Here is a 15,421-nt window from a genome sequence, read left to right as displayed (position 1 = left end):
ACAACTAACGTGTTTTGGTAGCGCCACACCCACGGCACTTCACCGCGAGGACGGAAAGACTCGCCTATTATCGAGACATCCAGCAAAAAAACAGACAAAAGAGGAGCGTGTGGATAAATAACCGTCAAAAAGTCACAACCCTGTATTCGATGTGCACCCATATCGTGTGGCGTAGGGGCCCGAGAAATGGCCAGAGATGATCATGGAACCGCTACAGGAAGGAACGTGGAACTCTATGGCACGAGCTGAACGAAAATCCGTCGATTCGTGAATGATATCGATAATATCGGCGCTCTGAAGACGAATGTGGCTGAATTATCAAGGGATAGAGCTAGATGCTAAAATGGGACTTTAATTGAGCTTTAACCGCCTTGATCGAGATGGATTTCAATGCAGATTGCATATATATTCCGCCAAGTGCTTACCGTATCGAACTAATGCGATTCAGAGAATGCGATGAGTTCACCATAGGCCGATTTCATTAATGCATTTCGATATCATTTCATTAAGCCATGGGTAAACACATATTTCAAAACAACATCGCACTGACGGTATTCTACAGTTTTCTTGTGTGTATAAACCTGGCGACCTTCTCATTGACACTGTATTATCGGGCGGCCGAGAGCGACGACTGGCTGGTGTCGGTGACATCGGCACTCGGTGAGCGGGCAATATTTGCAGGTGACAGCTCGAAGCTCACCTATAATGACCCTAGCAATTAAACGCAATACACATTACCCAAGCGCTATTCCCATCGCCCATCCCATCACATCGCCTTGCACCAATAAGTGTGACGTGACTGGATTGTTCTTCATTCTTGAGCTCTGACCGCTCCCCTGTCCCAGGTAAGATCCTGCTGCTGGACACTGCCGTGCTGCCCATCACGGTGTGTCGCCGGATCCTGGCCTGGGTGCAGGAGACGCCGCTCTTTATGGTCTCACCGTCCAACAGCCACAAGAGCATCCACCGCACGCTGAGCCTGACCGTCTGCATCCTGGCCGTGGTGCACTCGGCCGCCGCCATGTGGTCCTACTGTGAGTACACACCGTGGCAGGTAGGTACTGAGAGCACCTGGGGGAGCTTGTGGGGTTACGGCGGGTACGTAAGGTTGGATCACCCGGAGACCAGTTACGAGAGACCCAGTCCTACTGTGGGTGCCTTCTGGGGACATGGGTGAGCACTGCGAAGTGCGAGCACCCGCTCTTGGGTAAGCATGAAAATGTTGAGCGGGTACCTACCGGCCGAGACATGAGGGGACGCAAAGAACAGGGCTGAGACACCCAGAACACCGGCCCTTTCGGAGACTTACGGCATCAAAAGACACCAGTTCTGTGGCTGTGAAGTTTTTCCTGCCGCCAGTTGTGGACACTGAGAACCTGGCAGAGCTGTACGAGCGGCCGGACCAGCTGCAGTTGAACGTCTCCGGCTTCGCCTGCCTGGTCGTCGTGCTCATCATCGTCATCACCTCCCTGCTGAGGCACCACATGTCCTTCCTGGTGGGTGCGCCGGCGTGACGAGAGCAGTGGGTGGTTTGGTCATCGAGCCACCGACTGGCGGGTTGTTAGGTCACTGGATGGCGGACTCTGAGTTCACCTGGGTCACTGAGTGACCCTCTCAGACCTTAGGATCTCAGTGAGATCGGTGAACAGTAGGTGGTGAGTGGGTGGAGTCGCTGGGTCACAGAGTGGCGATGGACCAGGCTCCGCCCAGTCTGTTCACTGGTGATGCCGCTAGCCAGTCTCATCGAGTCATATCAGTCTCATGAGTTCATCAAGCAGCCATTCAGTCAGTCCCTCGGTCAGTCAGCCATTCAGTCAGCAACTGTCAGTCAGTCAGTGACAATGACGCACCCTCGGGTGGTGTTGCAGGCGTTCTTCCTGACGCACCAGCTGTACGTGGTGCTGTACGGCCTGATGATGGTGCACGCCGGACGCTTCTGGAAGTACCTGGTGCTGCCCGTCTGTCTTTGGTCGGCCGAACTACTGCTGCGGATCGTCTACAGCCCGCGCCGCTCCGCCATCGCAGAGGTCACCCTGCTGCCCTCCAATGTGAGCTTCCGTCACCGTGGTGAGAGCTGAAGTCACGGCATTGCCATTCCGTGGCGATGGGGTTTGGGATTATTGCAGCAGAGTCTGAGATCCAGGTATAGGGCAATACATACGAGTTATCCATGATCTATGTTAGTGACTAGTCATGTATGTATAGCCGATAACTTGGGTAAAACGTGGGTGGACGTTCAGCTGGAAGTTCGTAAACGCGCCATTGTCCCCCCAGGTGCTGGTTCTGGTCCTCGAGCGGCCTCCAAAGATGCTGTTCAAGCCGGGAGACTACGTGTTCGTTCAGATACCCAAGATCGGGAGGTTCGAGTGGGTGAAGTTTACGATAACCAGCGCCCCGGAGCAGCAGGGTAAGAGACAAACGCCAAGAAAAAAGCAGGCGCACATCGACGTATAATCGATATTTCAACTACACTAATCATGAGAAAATCCAACACATAGCAGGGTGGTCACTCGTGCTGTCTCACGTGCTACCATTTCCGGTCACCGTATCCCGCTGACGATGTCCGCCACATCTGATCACCGTGATCTGCTCACAGATCTGATCACCGTGCACGTGCACATCACCAACAACTGGTCGTTCCGGCTGCGCAACTACTTCCTGCAGGACGTGTCGTTCCACTACATCCCGCACCGGCTGCACGCGCTCGAGTCCATCACCGTCATCCAGAAGGTGGTCAAGTCGTGGCGCAACATGTTCGGGGGCTTCCAGAACATCGAGGTGCCGATGGGCAAGCCGCGAGAGACCAGAAAGGAGCGGCTTCAGAGGAATAAGGTGAGATGACTGTTGGGCATCGGATCAGACCAGAGCGCCGCGACCGATCGCCGACCGGTCAGTGACGGAGGGAAGGAAGGGAGGGAGGGAGGGAGGGAGGGAGAGATAGAGAGAGAGAGAGAGAGAGAGAGAGAGAGAGAGAGAGAGAGAGAGAGAGAGAGAGAGAGAGAGAGAGAGAGAGAGAGAGAGCTTGTAGCGCCCTTTAGTGTGACATCGTCTAAGCCAGAGGAGAAATATTGAACACATACCATTACCTAATACCTATGCCTGAACAGATGAAGTAGCTTCCATGGCTATTGAACTTAAGTGTTATTCTCCGAGACGTTGCAGATAAGGCACGCCCTGTTGTATGTCCGGTCGCTGGTGACTTCCTGTAGCGGTGACGCAGGTCTGCTGACGCCCTCTCCGCCGGCGCCGGCAGGTGGACGCCATGAAGGTGGAGGAGAAACACCTGACGCTGGACGTGGTGCTCTCGGAGGATGACGTCACCGAGCCGGAGCCGTCGGCCGCCGTGCTGCTGGAGAAGCCCTCCTCCTCTACGCCGGCCGCCAGCCAGGCGCCGGCCGCCGCGCCGCCGGACCCGGCCGCCAGCCGACGCTCGCTACCCGGCCCGGCGGGCGCCAGTCCGACCAGCTCCTACACCGAGTACCGGCAGGCGGGCCGGCGCGTCGAACAGGAGGCGTCCCAGTTCACCGGCTTTGCCGAGGGCTACTCGGTGTTCACACGCGAGTACGGCAAGACGCTGCGGTTCAGCACGGCCGCGCCGCCGGCCGGCCGCCAGCAGTTCCGTAAGGTGAAGCACCACTCGCTGATACCGTCCCTGGACCAGAAGGACGGCAGCGGCGCCGGCGGGTCGCAGCAGCCGGCGCCGCCGCTGCTGCCGCCGCTGCCGGCCGGCGCCGCGCCGCCCGCCGACAGTCGGCAGCGTCTGCCCAACATCGGCAGCATGCAGGCCACCGCCGCGCCCGCCGCCGGCGAGGGCACCTCCATCGTCAGCTCCATGAAGCGGCGCCGACAGGCGGTCGATGACGACGGTGACGACACCATCGAGTACGCCGATACCATTCGGGTGAGGGCGTCGGCCGCCGAGCCGGTGGACCGTGAGACAAATGATAATGGGGCATTTGCTACCCGTCCGCGCACACTGGCCGGTGGGCTTGACTATTTGCGACTTCCATTTTCTGAGTTGATTGCAGGCATTGTGTCTCCACTCGCACTGACTGGGTCTCGGCTCACTGCTCTGACCGCTATCACTGCTGTGCGCCGCCAGGTATTCATTGACGGGCCGTACAGTTACGGCGGGGAGAAGGTGGGCATCTTCTCGGCCCGGCACGCTATCATCATCCTGGTCGGACCGGACGTGTTTCCTTTCGCGGCCGTGCTGCAGAGCATACTCATCAGGTGAGACGCGAGACGAGGCGACGCTGTCAGTTTTCCCGGCACAGACGGGAGGTCGAGCAGATATTAATGGTGGTGATATCATGGGCGTATCCATTAGTGTGCTGCTTTTGCGCCCGTGTCATCATTTTTTTGTTGTAGCTGCGTTGTACCAGTGTAGCTCGTGTAACGAGAATTCACCGACTCGGCGGAGTGATGACGAATCTCGTGTTGGCAGGTATCGTTCCGAAATCGTGCCGTGTCCAAACTGCGCCTGCGAGTTCAAGATGCAGCTGCCCAGCTCATTCATGAACATTCGGAAGGTGAGAACATGCATACGTTAACGCTAAAGCGTTCCCCTCGACTGCGTAGTTTTGTAGTTTTTAGTGTTCAAGTGCGTGCAGTACGGCAAGAGTATGAATATGCTCCGTCTCCCCAGGTGGACTTTGTGTGGGTGAACTCGGACATGGAGGGTTACGAATGGTTTCTCGAGCTGCTCGAAGATATGGACCACTACCAGAGGCACAGGAACCTGCTCGAGAACTTCCTCGAGTTCTACCTCTTCAAGACGGGCATCAAGCCCATGCCGTCGTTTACGCCGCTCAGAAGGCAGCTGCGACAGGGCCGGCCGAGATGGAACGAGGTCAGTCGCAAGCCAGACTGGAGTGGATGGGCGATAGATTTGTGCACCACTTCCTTCGGAGACTAGTTGTGTGTGGGCCACCATGGCACATTGAGGAAAAACGCGACATGCACCTAAATCATGGAAAACAACGGGAGAATAGTAGCGATGGTTCAATAGAGCGCCGTGGCGATTATATTGCACCAGTTTTTATCAAAGGATAACAATATGTCTCCAATTTTCTGATTAACCGCTGCCAGCCCTCTGTCGACAGGTACTGGACGAGATAGTCGGCAAGAGTAGCGGCGGTGTCGAGGTGTTCTTCTCCGGTCCGCGCACAGTCCGCAAGGTGGTGCAAAAGGCCTGCACTCAGGCCGGTCTGGTGTTCAACTGCACCAACTTCTGAGGGCCTCGGCACCAGCGGTGGTGACCGGCCGCGTGCGGTGTACCCGACACCGGCGTTGATGACCGGCCGCGCGACGAAGCGCGGGGTGACGGGGAGGAATGGTCGACTGTGGAGTTGTCGTCGGACGGGCCGGCGACTAGTCGTGTCAGTGTGTGTTGTGGGTGTGAACGCGTGTACACAATGAAACAGGCGTTAGAGCTTTATTGTATAAAGAGCATTTAAAAAAGAAACACAAAAACCGCCTCCGCATTGCCAGAGAAAGTTGCCGGTCGGTCCCATATCAAGCACACCTGTACGGTGTACACCGAAAGAAACATGCTACTCTGTATAAACTTCAAAACTATGCAAAACGAGCAACACAGCCAACTCAAGTTCATGAAGATCTCTTGAGGCATTTCAGCAATAAGATATTTATGAAAAGGTCTTCAGCAAAGAAACCTTTCGGTGACACCGTCTCTCTCCTTCATTTCGATGTTATTTCTATCTACATTGTATCCAGGACGTACCTTTGCTTTAAGCTATCCCATTTCGATCCTCTGGCGTGCCAAGAGCAGCAGTGGCGGGTTCATCGCCGGCTCACATCCAACGGGCGTCCATCACAGCGCGCTGCCGGCCGCGCGCCGCACCATCGCACCGCGATACACTCACTCGCGCGCGGAGCAGACACAGCGGGCGGGCCGGGCCCGTCCCCACTCACTGGGCGTTCGGCCGGCCGCCGGACAGACGGGCGGACGGAGCGGCGGTCCGGCCCCAGTCAACAGCCGCCGTCCGGCCAGGGCCAGCCGGCCGCGCCCGGTCACGACTTCCAGAAGTTGGGGTTCATCTCGAGCCGGCGCTGGAAGTTGTCGTACCAGCGCTGCACCACACTCAGCGGCACATAGCTCTCGTTGGGAGCCACCGCCATCTGCGCCGGCGTCACGCTGAAGCTGGTCGCATAGTTGACAAAGTTCTGCAGCATCTTCTGGACGAATTCGACAAACGACGGCACGGTGGAGGGCTCGGCGGCGGCCGGCGTCAGGCCGGCCACCTGCACCTCCGGCTCGACGGCGATGCCCACCTGGGCATTGTGTGAGAACTGCTGAACCAGGCCGGACGGTACGGTGGCGGCGCCGCTGCCGTGCTTCAGCGACGCCACCTTGAACACGGCCGACGGCTTGCTGTTGGAGAGGAAGCCCAGGTAGATCCAGGTGGGCGGAGAGTTGGGCTCCGGCCAACTGAAGTACACTGGGGGGGGGGGGGGGAGCAAAGGCGAGCAGTCAGTGAACTGCGCAACAGTCACACGTCGACCAACACGTCACAGTACACACGAGAAGGAATTGAATAACTGGATATTTTTCATGTGAGAGCTCTTGTATTTTCATTACATGCGATGAAAGCGAAAACATAGTCAATACTGGGCACTGAAAAGGGTGCGAATGCCCCGAATGCCATCCCGGGGCCTCCGATCCACCAGTGGCCGTGCAGATAAGCAAATGCAACCTGTAACGTTCTGACAATCCACTGCCACAGTTCCATGTCAGATTTAAACCCCTCCCATATCCCTGCCACCCACTTTCCAGCTACCGATCACATTATACTGCACAGTGCACGCCATTTAGCCAATCAAATACCTCTCACCAGTTCATCCCAGCTAGTTACGCAATACGCATCCCCAGCGACCCGAATAACTCCCACCCGCACCCGCCATCAGCTCAGCCACCGGTGACCGGGCCGTGCTGCCCTCACCTCCGGCGGCCGTGTTGTCCGGCAGCGGCTGTGAGCCCGTCAGGAACACGATGATGTGCCGGATGTTGTCCGCCTCGGGCACATTGATGACAAAGTGGGTCTCATCGACCGCCTGGAAATCGGTGCTGACCAGCCGGCCGGCCACTATCATACCAAACACGGAGACAGACATCGCTCACTTCTGATGATCTCACATTCACACCATTACCTGTGAAAAGTGAGCAAGTTTATCACAATAAAATCAATATAGGATTCTGACATATACGTAGACAATGTACTTGGACTTGATTATTTGACAGCAAAGTTTCCTAAGTTCCAAAGTTATTAAGTTTCCTACTCGAAACTATATTTTAAAAGGTAATTAACTAATTTATCCGTAACTACAGTGACTCATGACAGGCATTTTGACAGCAAAGCAAAGTAAAAAAGGTTCATTTTTTCATAAATTTAATCCTAACCTTTCGAATGGAGATATTCAAAAGGACAGAGCCCCCACTAAGCAGATCTAATTGCGTTGGCCCTGCTCTCCACCCTCCCATCGCTCAATGCCTGTCTATGGCAGAATTTAGTCCAAATTTAACGTACGCACACAGCCGCGTACGGCCGGTCCCCTTACTGACTTCAGCTGGCAACGGCCTGCCACCAACGGGGCAGGGGCGGCGCCACTGATTTTGGATGGGGTGGGGGGAGACAAGGACTTAAGATAGTGAAGCATTACTGTCGCCACGCGAGGTAGGGCAAGCGGGACAACTTGCCTCTGAGATTGGTCGGAAAAAATGGAGCTGTTTTTTTCTGAGAATGGATGTGAATTCGAGATCGGAGTCGACAGTGCTAGTCAGTAGCATCCCAATGACATGGATGGATATGTGTTGCTTGCGTTGCCCGGTGGGTGCCACTATGTTCCGGTGCCACTGCCTAGTGCCTACTGGCTACCCACATGGAAAGTTTCAGTACAATCACCCAAATAATGAATCTGAATGAATGAATAAGTGAATGTGGAATAGTTCTGAATGTTACCAGATCAGTAGGTGGAACTATGGTCATGAGTACCCAAATATAGGAACGTTCCCATTTTTGGGAACGGAGTTCCCAAATATGGGAACGGGCGTTCCCATTTATGGGAACGGAAGGTAATTTTTCGGCCGTTCGCCCACTAAAACTCATTAGTGCATCACGTCTCAAAAAAGTGCACGCTAATTTAAGTATCTACTAAGTCTCTATAAAATTATCTTTAATCTGACCGTTGCACAAGGAAATTGACCGTCGAATGATATTTTTAATGATTTTTTGAAATGACGGAATGGTGAAAACATGGGTTATACTACATTTAACTTGCAATTTTAAGGAAAATGAAGCGTTTTTTACATTTTGAGGTCAAGTATAATAATTTTCGCCTGGTTATGAAGTTTCATACTAGCGACACCAGATGCTGACATATGCAAGCGAACACGCGGACAGTCCGGGGGTAATATTGGTGACATTTGGTGTCGGGGCGCACGACCGCATGGAACGTCAGTGATTTTACCGAACTACTGTTGTAAACTCAGTTTCAGTGGTTTAAAATTATTCAGCTGTATTTTATCATCCCAGAAAGATATATTTTTTTTGGATGCTAGCTGTTTAGAGTTGTTTTATAAGGAGCGTCATGAGCGTGGTTTTTGTCTTCCGTGTTTCTAAGCGTGATCGTTTTGGGGGAATTTCTCTTATATAGGTCGCTCTGTGTGGCTTATTTATAGTTTTTATGCTGATTTCGATCATTCCTCGTGCCCATCCTACCAGGCCTTTTGCCACTTACACTCATCAAGAAAGGAAAAAACTAGATTTTCATTGGGACTAGGTGTTTTGAGGGTGTAACATATTCAGCGTTCCCATTTTTGGATACTTCCTTGTGCTCGTCAACTATCGGTGATAAACAGACAGATGCTTGACATGTCTCCACCCTCGGCGCGGACGGTGGATATAGGTATGGAAGACCTTGTTGAACATCGCTGAGCGTTGTGAATTACGTATCCTGCAGAGGGGGGCGTGCCCGCTGCGAGATCGACGGGAATAAAAGCGCAGAAGACCGGGCGAAACATGCGACGGTCTTGCCGGAAAGGTCATCTGATGATTGTTGCGTTAACAATAATTTGCGGCGTTGGACGTGATGCTTGTTAATGAAAAGAGCCCCTGAAAGGCGTCGGTGAAATCGTTCCCAATTTTGGGTACGCCGTTCCCATAATAAGGAACGCTTGCAGCGCCAGTGTACGAGAGCGTTCCCAAATTTGGGCTCGCGGCCCGGATGATGGACTGCTTTAGAAATAGGGGAACGATTTGAAACTACGATGGGCCTTACAATATCAAACTCTTTCCCAACAATATTGAGACAAATATCAGGCGGTTCACGATCGTTTTATATTTTTTGGACGTCATTTAACGGTTCTTTTTCTTGTTTTAAATAATGCCTACATGGCGTTCCCATATTTGGGTTTATCGTTCCCAAACATGGGAACGAAAATGCGTTCCCGAAAATGGGTACGCTTGACCATAGTTCCGCCTACTGAGATGCTGTGAATGTGCACTCACAGCATCAGCATTTGGTTAGATTGTGCCCTAGATCCGGCACACCACTTCTTCAACTTCCATTGGTGCCCTCTGGTGATACTTCTGGTCGCTTGGCCAAAGAAGATTTCAAGATTGCTATTTGCTGGGTGAATGTCGATGCCAGCATAGAAGATCTAGCTGGTAGGTACGCCAGAATCATATCGCCTCTTCTACAACAATAACACAATGATGGCAGGTTCACGAGCTGAAGTCTCTCTGTGTATTTTCTGTGTCTGATGCTTTGGGCAAGCTATGCCCAGGTTGTGGTTTACAAGTTGCATGACTGAAATTTGTAAATGCACAACTGAATCAGGCTAGTGGTCAGAGGAGGTCCTGTGCACACTGCACACCTTAGACCTCTGCCACATTTTGCAGTCTGAATGAGACTGTCATCATAAATAAATTTGAGCCATAAGCTGCAAATATAACTCGAGCCATCAGCCAGATACTGCTTCCCAAGGCTATATAAACCGGCTCAACATAAAAAATGCAGTGGCCAATCTAATCAAGGCTCCTAGTAACCACACAACGGAATATCAGTTACCATAATTTACGCAAGTTCACGACCAATTCTTGTACCAATTGTGTTGAATATTCGGTTTCTTTTGCTTTTTTGTGCGATATTTCAAACGTCGTTGCAATCGTTGGAGGAGCCAGCCGCTCTCCTCGGGGGGTCGCTGGATACATTGCATGCAACCCTTGGTATGCGCTGCAAATAATGTTCGATTGCGTCCGTGACTTTGTAGGCTGGTGGCGTCGACAGTAAATCCTCGAATGCGAGCATGATATTTGCCTATTTCTGCCTACCGACAGCTAAAAATACCAAAACAGAACACAAAAATTTTGACTAGCCAGAGACAAACCTGAAAGACATGAGACCACTAAAATCCATCAACCAAATTTTGGCTACACACGGCTTCGCCTTCGACTGTTGTTCGACTGGCTTCCGCTGGCTTCGACGGCCTTGCAAATCCAGGGTATAACAAATCCAAGACTCGACCAAGGCAATCTTCTACCACCTGTAAGTCAATATACCCTGCTACCAGTTACCACCTATTTATATAGGTACACTGTGCTACCACCCAGCTACCACCCTCTGTTCTTGCCCCCTGAAGCTGAGGTAAAAGTTTTGTGATTTTACGTGTCAGGTCAACACTCAACAAGATGGTGAACATAGACCATTTTTTCTTGACTAAATTTGCCCTAAATGGTGTCATAGAATTGTTTTTTTATCTAACCTAACCTTCAACCTGCAAACAACCTGAGCCTACAACCTTCATCATTGCAGTTTCTTGCCTTTATAAAACATGTACGGGGTCGGGGGCCTGCAGTTGCTACTGTACACGAGCCCCAATTCTAGCCGTCTGTCCTGCCCAGTAACAACCGATAACATTGATATCGACTGCCGGTCCCTGTACAAGAATAGCTGAGGTTTTCTGTACTTGCCTTCTGACAGCTTATTGTTGTTCCCTGTGAGGGTGCTGGGACAATTTACTCAGAGTCGCTGTACAGTAGCAACTGCGGGTCCCCGTACCCACACTGACGTCTACGCCAGCCTTACCTATACCAATACGGCTATAGGCACTTTCCAAGGAAGGATGTTTTTTCCTTTCATGTTTTTATTTGACGAATTACCTACTACCTCAAAATTGTGCTACTTTAATGAAAAAAAAACTGAAGTATCGCCTTACCTACAGTTTTTAGAGAGTGCTAATTGCAAAAGGTAGCTGAAGCCAAAGTTTGAGCTGTCCATCCTCAATGCTGAATGTTCAATGCTGGTTCAATGATGTGCCCCGAGCTGAACAGCAGTTGTGCAGGCATCACTTCTGCTGTGTATATTTCAAGTTCCAAAGGTGGTGTGACAGGCTGTGGCCCTGTCCCAGGTGGTGTCAGCTTATGACACAAATACCTATTGTCAAAGGAAAAATACCACTTTGAACATGGGGTTTGAGCTGAAATAACAGTTACAAGCTGAGGCCTGAGACTAGCACAAATCACTTGCTTTTTTTTATCTAACAATCGCCCCAGGCAAAGATTTCCATTTCTCACATTCTGAAATCATTCCCTTACACAGGAATGTATTCCCTAATGGAAGAATGCCAGGAATGCAGCCGCTTGTGAGTTGTGGCAGAGGCCAATGGTCAGCCAATCAGCGTGCAGTTATTAATTTGAACCAGGAAATGGTCAACCATTCCCTAATGTAGTAGCACAACCAAAAGATTCATTTTGTTCTAGGCATCCATTTTTTGTTGTTGCAGGGCTCAGAAATGAAGGCATAAGTAAGCTGCTGCTCATCTGAAAACATGCAACCAAGAATGACATTATCACCCATCTTCCTTGCACTTTTTCTACTACCATCACCCGAAAGCTGGTATGTCGGCCTTGTCGGCTCCAGTGCAGATGATGGAAGCGCGACCTTCAGGGACCCGACGTTCCAGTTCCGTACTGAGAGCGACGGCGTGGTCATCACGGCGACGGCCGAGCCGGGGCTGCTGGAGCAGCAGCCATTCGTCGAGCTGGATACGGAGGATATGTCCGACAGCGGCTTCTGCATCCCGCTCTCCGTGGCACCGCCCGCCAGCAACGCCAGCGGCGGCGGCGAGCTGGCCGTGCTCTCAACGGCACCGGAGCGGCTACCGCTCAACAACTACTGCGCGCGAATCGCCTGCCCGTGCGGCTCCAATATGTGGTGCACTCTCCGGCCCAGGTACTGCGCAAAGTACCACAAGGTCGGGGACGACCTGCGGGCGTGGAAGAATGACACTCGGGTGTACGCAGAGCGCATCGGCGACACGGCAGACGGCCCGGCCGTCTCTGTGGTCGTACGTCAGGGAAAGCTGCGGTGAGTGCGACACACTGTGTGGAATTGGATGGGACAGGGTGGTTTTGATGCCATTGATGGTCATGATGTGTCCGATATAGGAATATAGAAATATAGGATATGTACATATAGGAACCGGGACAGGGTGGGTCCGACCCCCTACGTAGTACGTACCCACCGATACAAGTCACTGGCAACTCGCCACATCGGGGTGGAGCGCTGAGATCCGCAGAAATATATCGCTATCGGTTTACATGGGTCAAGGTGTTGTAGGATGAGCCAGAATAGAGCTGGAGCCTGGATGGGTTCAATACACGCCAGGATTACACAGCTGGACTTGACGGGTAACATTAAACCATGTTTCCTCGAATGTTTTGGATTTCATTCACTTTTGGGTATCTTTTCAAACTAACATGGTGGTATCCCATGGCTCAGTCCAAGGCAATCTATAGAGATCAGTCGGTGGAGCGTTGGACTCCGCTTGGTGAGAGCACGCGTTCTCGGTTATAACAGTCCGGGTTCGAAGCGCGACTGGCGCTTGACGTTTAGGAGCCTCCTGACAGGTATGGTTGCGGTTGGTGGCAGGCCGTAGCCAGGCGAAGTCAGTGAGGGGACCGGCCGTGCGCGGCTACCTTTTTGCGCACGTTTAACTTTGGATTCCAAATTATGTCATTGAACCGGAATGGCGCGATCGGAGGGTATAGGGCAGGGCCAACGCAACAAGCTTCGCTTAGCGGGCTCTCTGGCCTTGTGAATCCTTCTATCCAAAGATTTTGGACTAAATTTATACATGAAAATTAAGCATGGTGGCGTTGAATTAATACAAGTGAATTTGTAATTTTGTTTCAAGTCGGTACGGATGGATCTTTCCGTATATTTCACATGGTTGCAAGTTGTAACCAGAGTGACAGAGATAACTTTTATTTGTATGCGGTCGTGTGTCATAATGACTTATGAGTTGTACCACCCCAAATTTAGTTTTTGAGACACTTATTATACAAAGACTATCAGAACACAAAAGGAGCAAAACAATCGTTTGGACCCACATTCAAGTGGGACCTGTTCAAGTGTGTGGTTGCGCAGACCGGATTTGCGATAGGCCGCTCACCGGATCGTAGGCGCCGGACGCCTGGTGGCGGTGGCGGTAGCGGCGGACCGGTGGCGGCTGTCCGCAGTGCTTCCGTCCCCACGACCGAACCAGGGGAGGGGAAGCGGCACACTTGTGCGGCGCCGATTAGTTGTGTGCAACGTGTATTAGCAGAACCTCGCCTGCGGCCTAGAACGGTATCGATTGTATGTCTCGCTGGTGTATAGTGAAGCGACAAAAGTGAGTGAAACAATGCATGCTTCCACCTTCCAAGAGTTCATTGACTGAGCTTTCGACTGGACATACCGTCCCCGCTAATTCTGAGTCTTAATTATTATGTTTCGGCGGCAGATTTCCTCGACTACTCATCGAACACGATGGCTGTCCGCCCGACACGAAGATAACCCGACAAGGTGCGCCGGACAGGAAGATAACCCGGCGAGAAGTGCCTGCTGACGAGCCGTACTTTCTGCACGAGGACTGCACGCTCACTGATAACCGGAACATCACTGTGTGGGTAGGTGCCTTGGATAGGGTGTTCGTTCCGCTTATTGGTACGCTGACACGGGTCTAACTTACGCCCGCCCACTCATAGTAGGTGTCATTGTATGGTTACCGGTGCTGATGTCGGGCAATGATTCTGGATAAAAAGGAGGGGACCATTCGATACCTCCTCCCCTACAAATGCGAGGGTTAATGATTAAGTACCCACCATAGGACCTGAAAAATACAACCATAGGACCTGGACAATACAAATGAAGTGTTTGATGTAGCAAAATGCAAATGTAACTTATATTTATAAGTAACTTATAGTTACTTATCTTTCATTATCCGTCAACGATATCGCCTTCCTCAGTAATGGCTCGCTGACCAGCGCTTTCACTTTAAAACCAGCGCTGACCAGCGCTTTCACAGTATTCGCTCTCCTCACTTCGCTGCTTTCGCTTCCCACGGTGACCCAGTGACTTTTTCATGGAAAATATGCTCTTTTTACCACAGGTGGAGCCAGGCACCAGGTTCTGCAACTTCTCGCCCAACTGCCGGAACGCCAAGGTGACGATTGACGCGAGGGCGTTGGGCCGCCGGCCGCCGCCGACGCCGCCTCTGTCAGTGCGCTCGGCGGGCCCGTCCACCCTGCTGACTGTGGGCCTGCCGCTGCTGGCCCTCGCCGCGCTGCTCGCCGTCGCCGCCGGCCTCCTCTTTCTGCGGCGCAAACACCGGCGCGCACTCCGCGGCTTCATGGCCACATCACAGGAGAACGGCGGCTTCGGCCTCGAGCTGAGTGGACCGCGCGTGCTGCTGCTGCACCTGGCGCGCTCGGACGCCGAGCGGGCCGCCCTGCGCCAGCTGACGGCCGAGCTGCGGCTCCGCGGCGCCTCTGTCGTCGACAGTGACGCGCCCGAGTGGCGGCGGGCGGCGCGACGCGACGCCGCCGCGCTGGCGTCGGCCGTGGCGGCCGCCGACCGCGTGCTGCTGCTGAGCTCGCCGGCGCTGGCGGCGGCCGTGGCGGCCGGCGGCGGCGGCGAGCCCGAGCGGCTGGTGGCGGCGGCGGCGCGCCAGCTGTCGGCCGGCCGGCTGACGGTCGACTACGGCCGACTGTACCAGGCGCGGCTGGCCGCCGACGCGCCCACGCTGGACTCGCTGGTGCCCGGCGCCGCCTACACGCTGCCCGAGCACCAGCGGGAGCTGGTGACCGCCCTGCTGGCCGACACCAACCGCACCAAAGCCACCTCCGACAGTGCCGCAACCGATACTATACTCACCTCCAACTAGGCGCGCCTGCGCCTATCACACGCCCTCCGCTGAGGACTGAGGAACGAACGTACGTAGACCGGCATCCACACGTCGTCTCTGGACCATGGTTACGGAGGGATCTGACAACTGTTAGCTCTCGGTGACCGGTAAGTAGCTACAACGCTGTACAAGTATAAGACCTTCATCGCTGTAAGTTACGAATTACGATATCCA

At 53.1% G+C, this 15,421-nt stretch overlaps 2 protein-coding genes across 8 annotated transcripts; one reads left to right on the top strand and one right to left on the bottom strand.

Annotated features, from left to right (window-relative positions):
- The first annotated feature begins 16 nt into the window (after window positions 1-16).
- Window positions 17-5,475, top strand: LOC122392243 (NADPH oxidase 5-like). The gene is made up of 11 exons (XM_043386899.1): window positions 17-660; window positions 846-1,034; window positions 1,360-1,496; window positions 1,869-2,048; window positions 2,275-2,407; window positions 2,597-2,832; window positions 3,254-3,901; window positions 4,103-4,233; window positions 4,448-4,532; window positions 4,649-4,852; window positions 5,106-5,475. The coding sequence occupies exons 1-11, from the start codon at window positions 513-515 to the stop codon at window positions 5,235-5,237; spliced, it is 2,223 nt and encodes a 740-aa protein (XP_043242834.1). The 5' UTR covers window positions 17-512; the 3' UTR covers window positions 5,238-5,475.
- LOC122392244 (protein OPI10 homolog) lies at window positions 5,424-10,429 on the bottom strand. Of its 7 annotated transcripts, none has more exons than XM_043386904.1 (3): window positions 10,409-10,429; window positions 6,963-7,170; window positions 5,424-6,461 (listed from the first exon to the last, which is right to left on the bottom strand). In XM_043386904.1, exons 2-3 carry the CDS (start codon window positions 7,132-7,134, stop codon window positions 6,034-6,036), a joined length of 600 nt encoding a protein of 199 aa, XP_043242839.1. In that variant the 5' UTR covers window positions 7,135-7,170; window positions 10,409-10,429; the 3' UTR covers window positions 5,424-6,033. The 7 variants fall into 7 exon arrangements, with proteins under 7 accessions (XP_043242839.1, XP_043242842.1, XP_043242835.1 ...); XM_043386907.1 differs by lacking the exon at window positions 10,409-10,429 and adding an exon at window positions 9,528-10,399; XM_043386900.1 differs by lacking the exon at window positions 10,409-10,429 and adding an exon at window positions 10,090-10,332.
- Window positions 10,430-15,421: the final 4,992 nt, after the last annotated feature.

Source organism: Amphibalanus amphitrite, unplaced genomic scaffold, assembly GCF_019059575.1.
Source record: "Amphibalanus amphitrite isolate SeventyFive unplaced genomic scaffold, NRLGWU_Aamphi_draft 000476F_arrow, whole genome shotgun sequence".
Lineage (NCBI taxonomy): Eukaryota > Metazoa > Arthropoda > Thecostraca > Balanomorpha > Balanidae > Amphibalanus > Amphibalanus amphitrite.
This window is presented reverse-complemented; position numbering and strand designations above follow the sequence as displayed.

Bases quoted from the DNA above. Each gene is read 5' to 3' on its own strand.
- LOC122392243 (XM_043386899.1), top strand. From the start codon at position 513: ATGGGTAAACACATATTTCAAAACAACATCGCACTGACGGTATTCTAC. The intron at 1,035-1,359 runs GTGAGTACACAC...TCCTGCCGCCAG, and splicing joins CGCCGCCATGTGGTCCTACT to TTGTGGACACTGAGAACCTG. The intron at 3,902-4,102 runs GTGAGGGCGTCG...GTGCGCCGCCAG, and splicing joins AGTACGCCGATACCATTCGG to GTATTCATTGACGGGCCGTA.
- LOC122392244 (XM_043386904.1), bottom strand. From the start codon at position 7,134: ATGTCTGTCTCCGTGTTTGGTATGATAGTGGCCGGCCGGCTGGTCAGC. The intron at 6,462-6,962 runs GTGAGGGCAGCA...CCCCCCCCCCAG, and splicing joins GGACAACACGGCCGCCGGAG to TGTACTTCAGTTGGCCGGAG.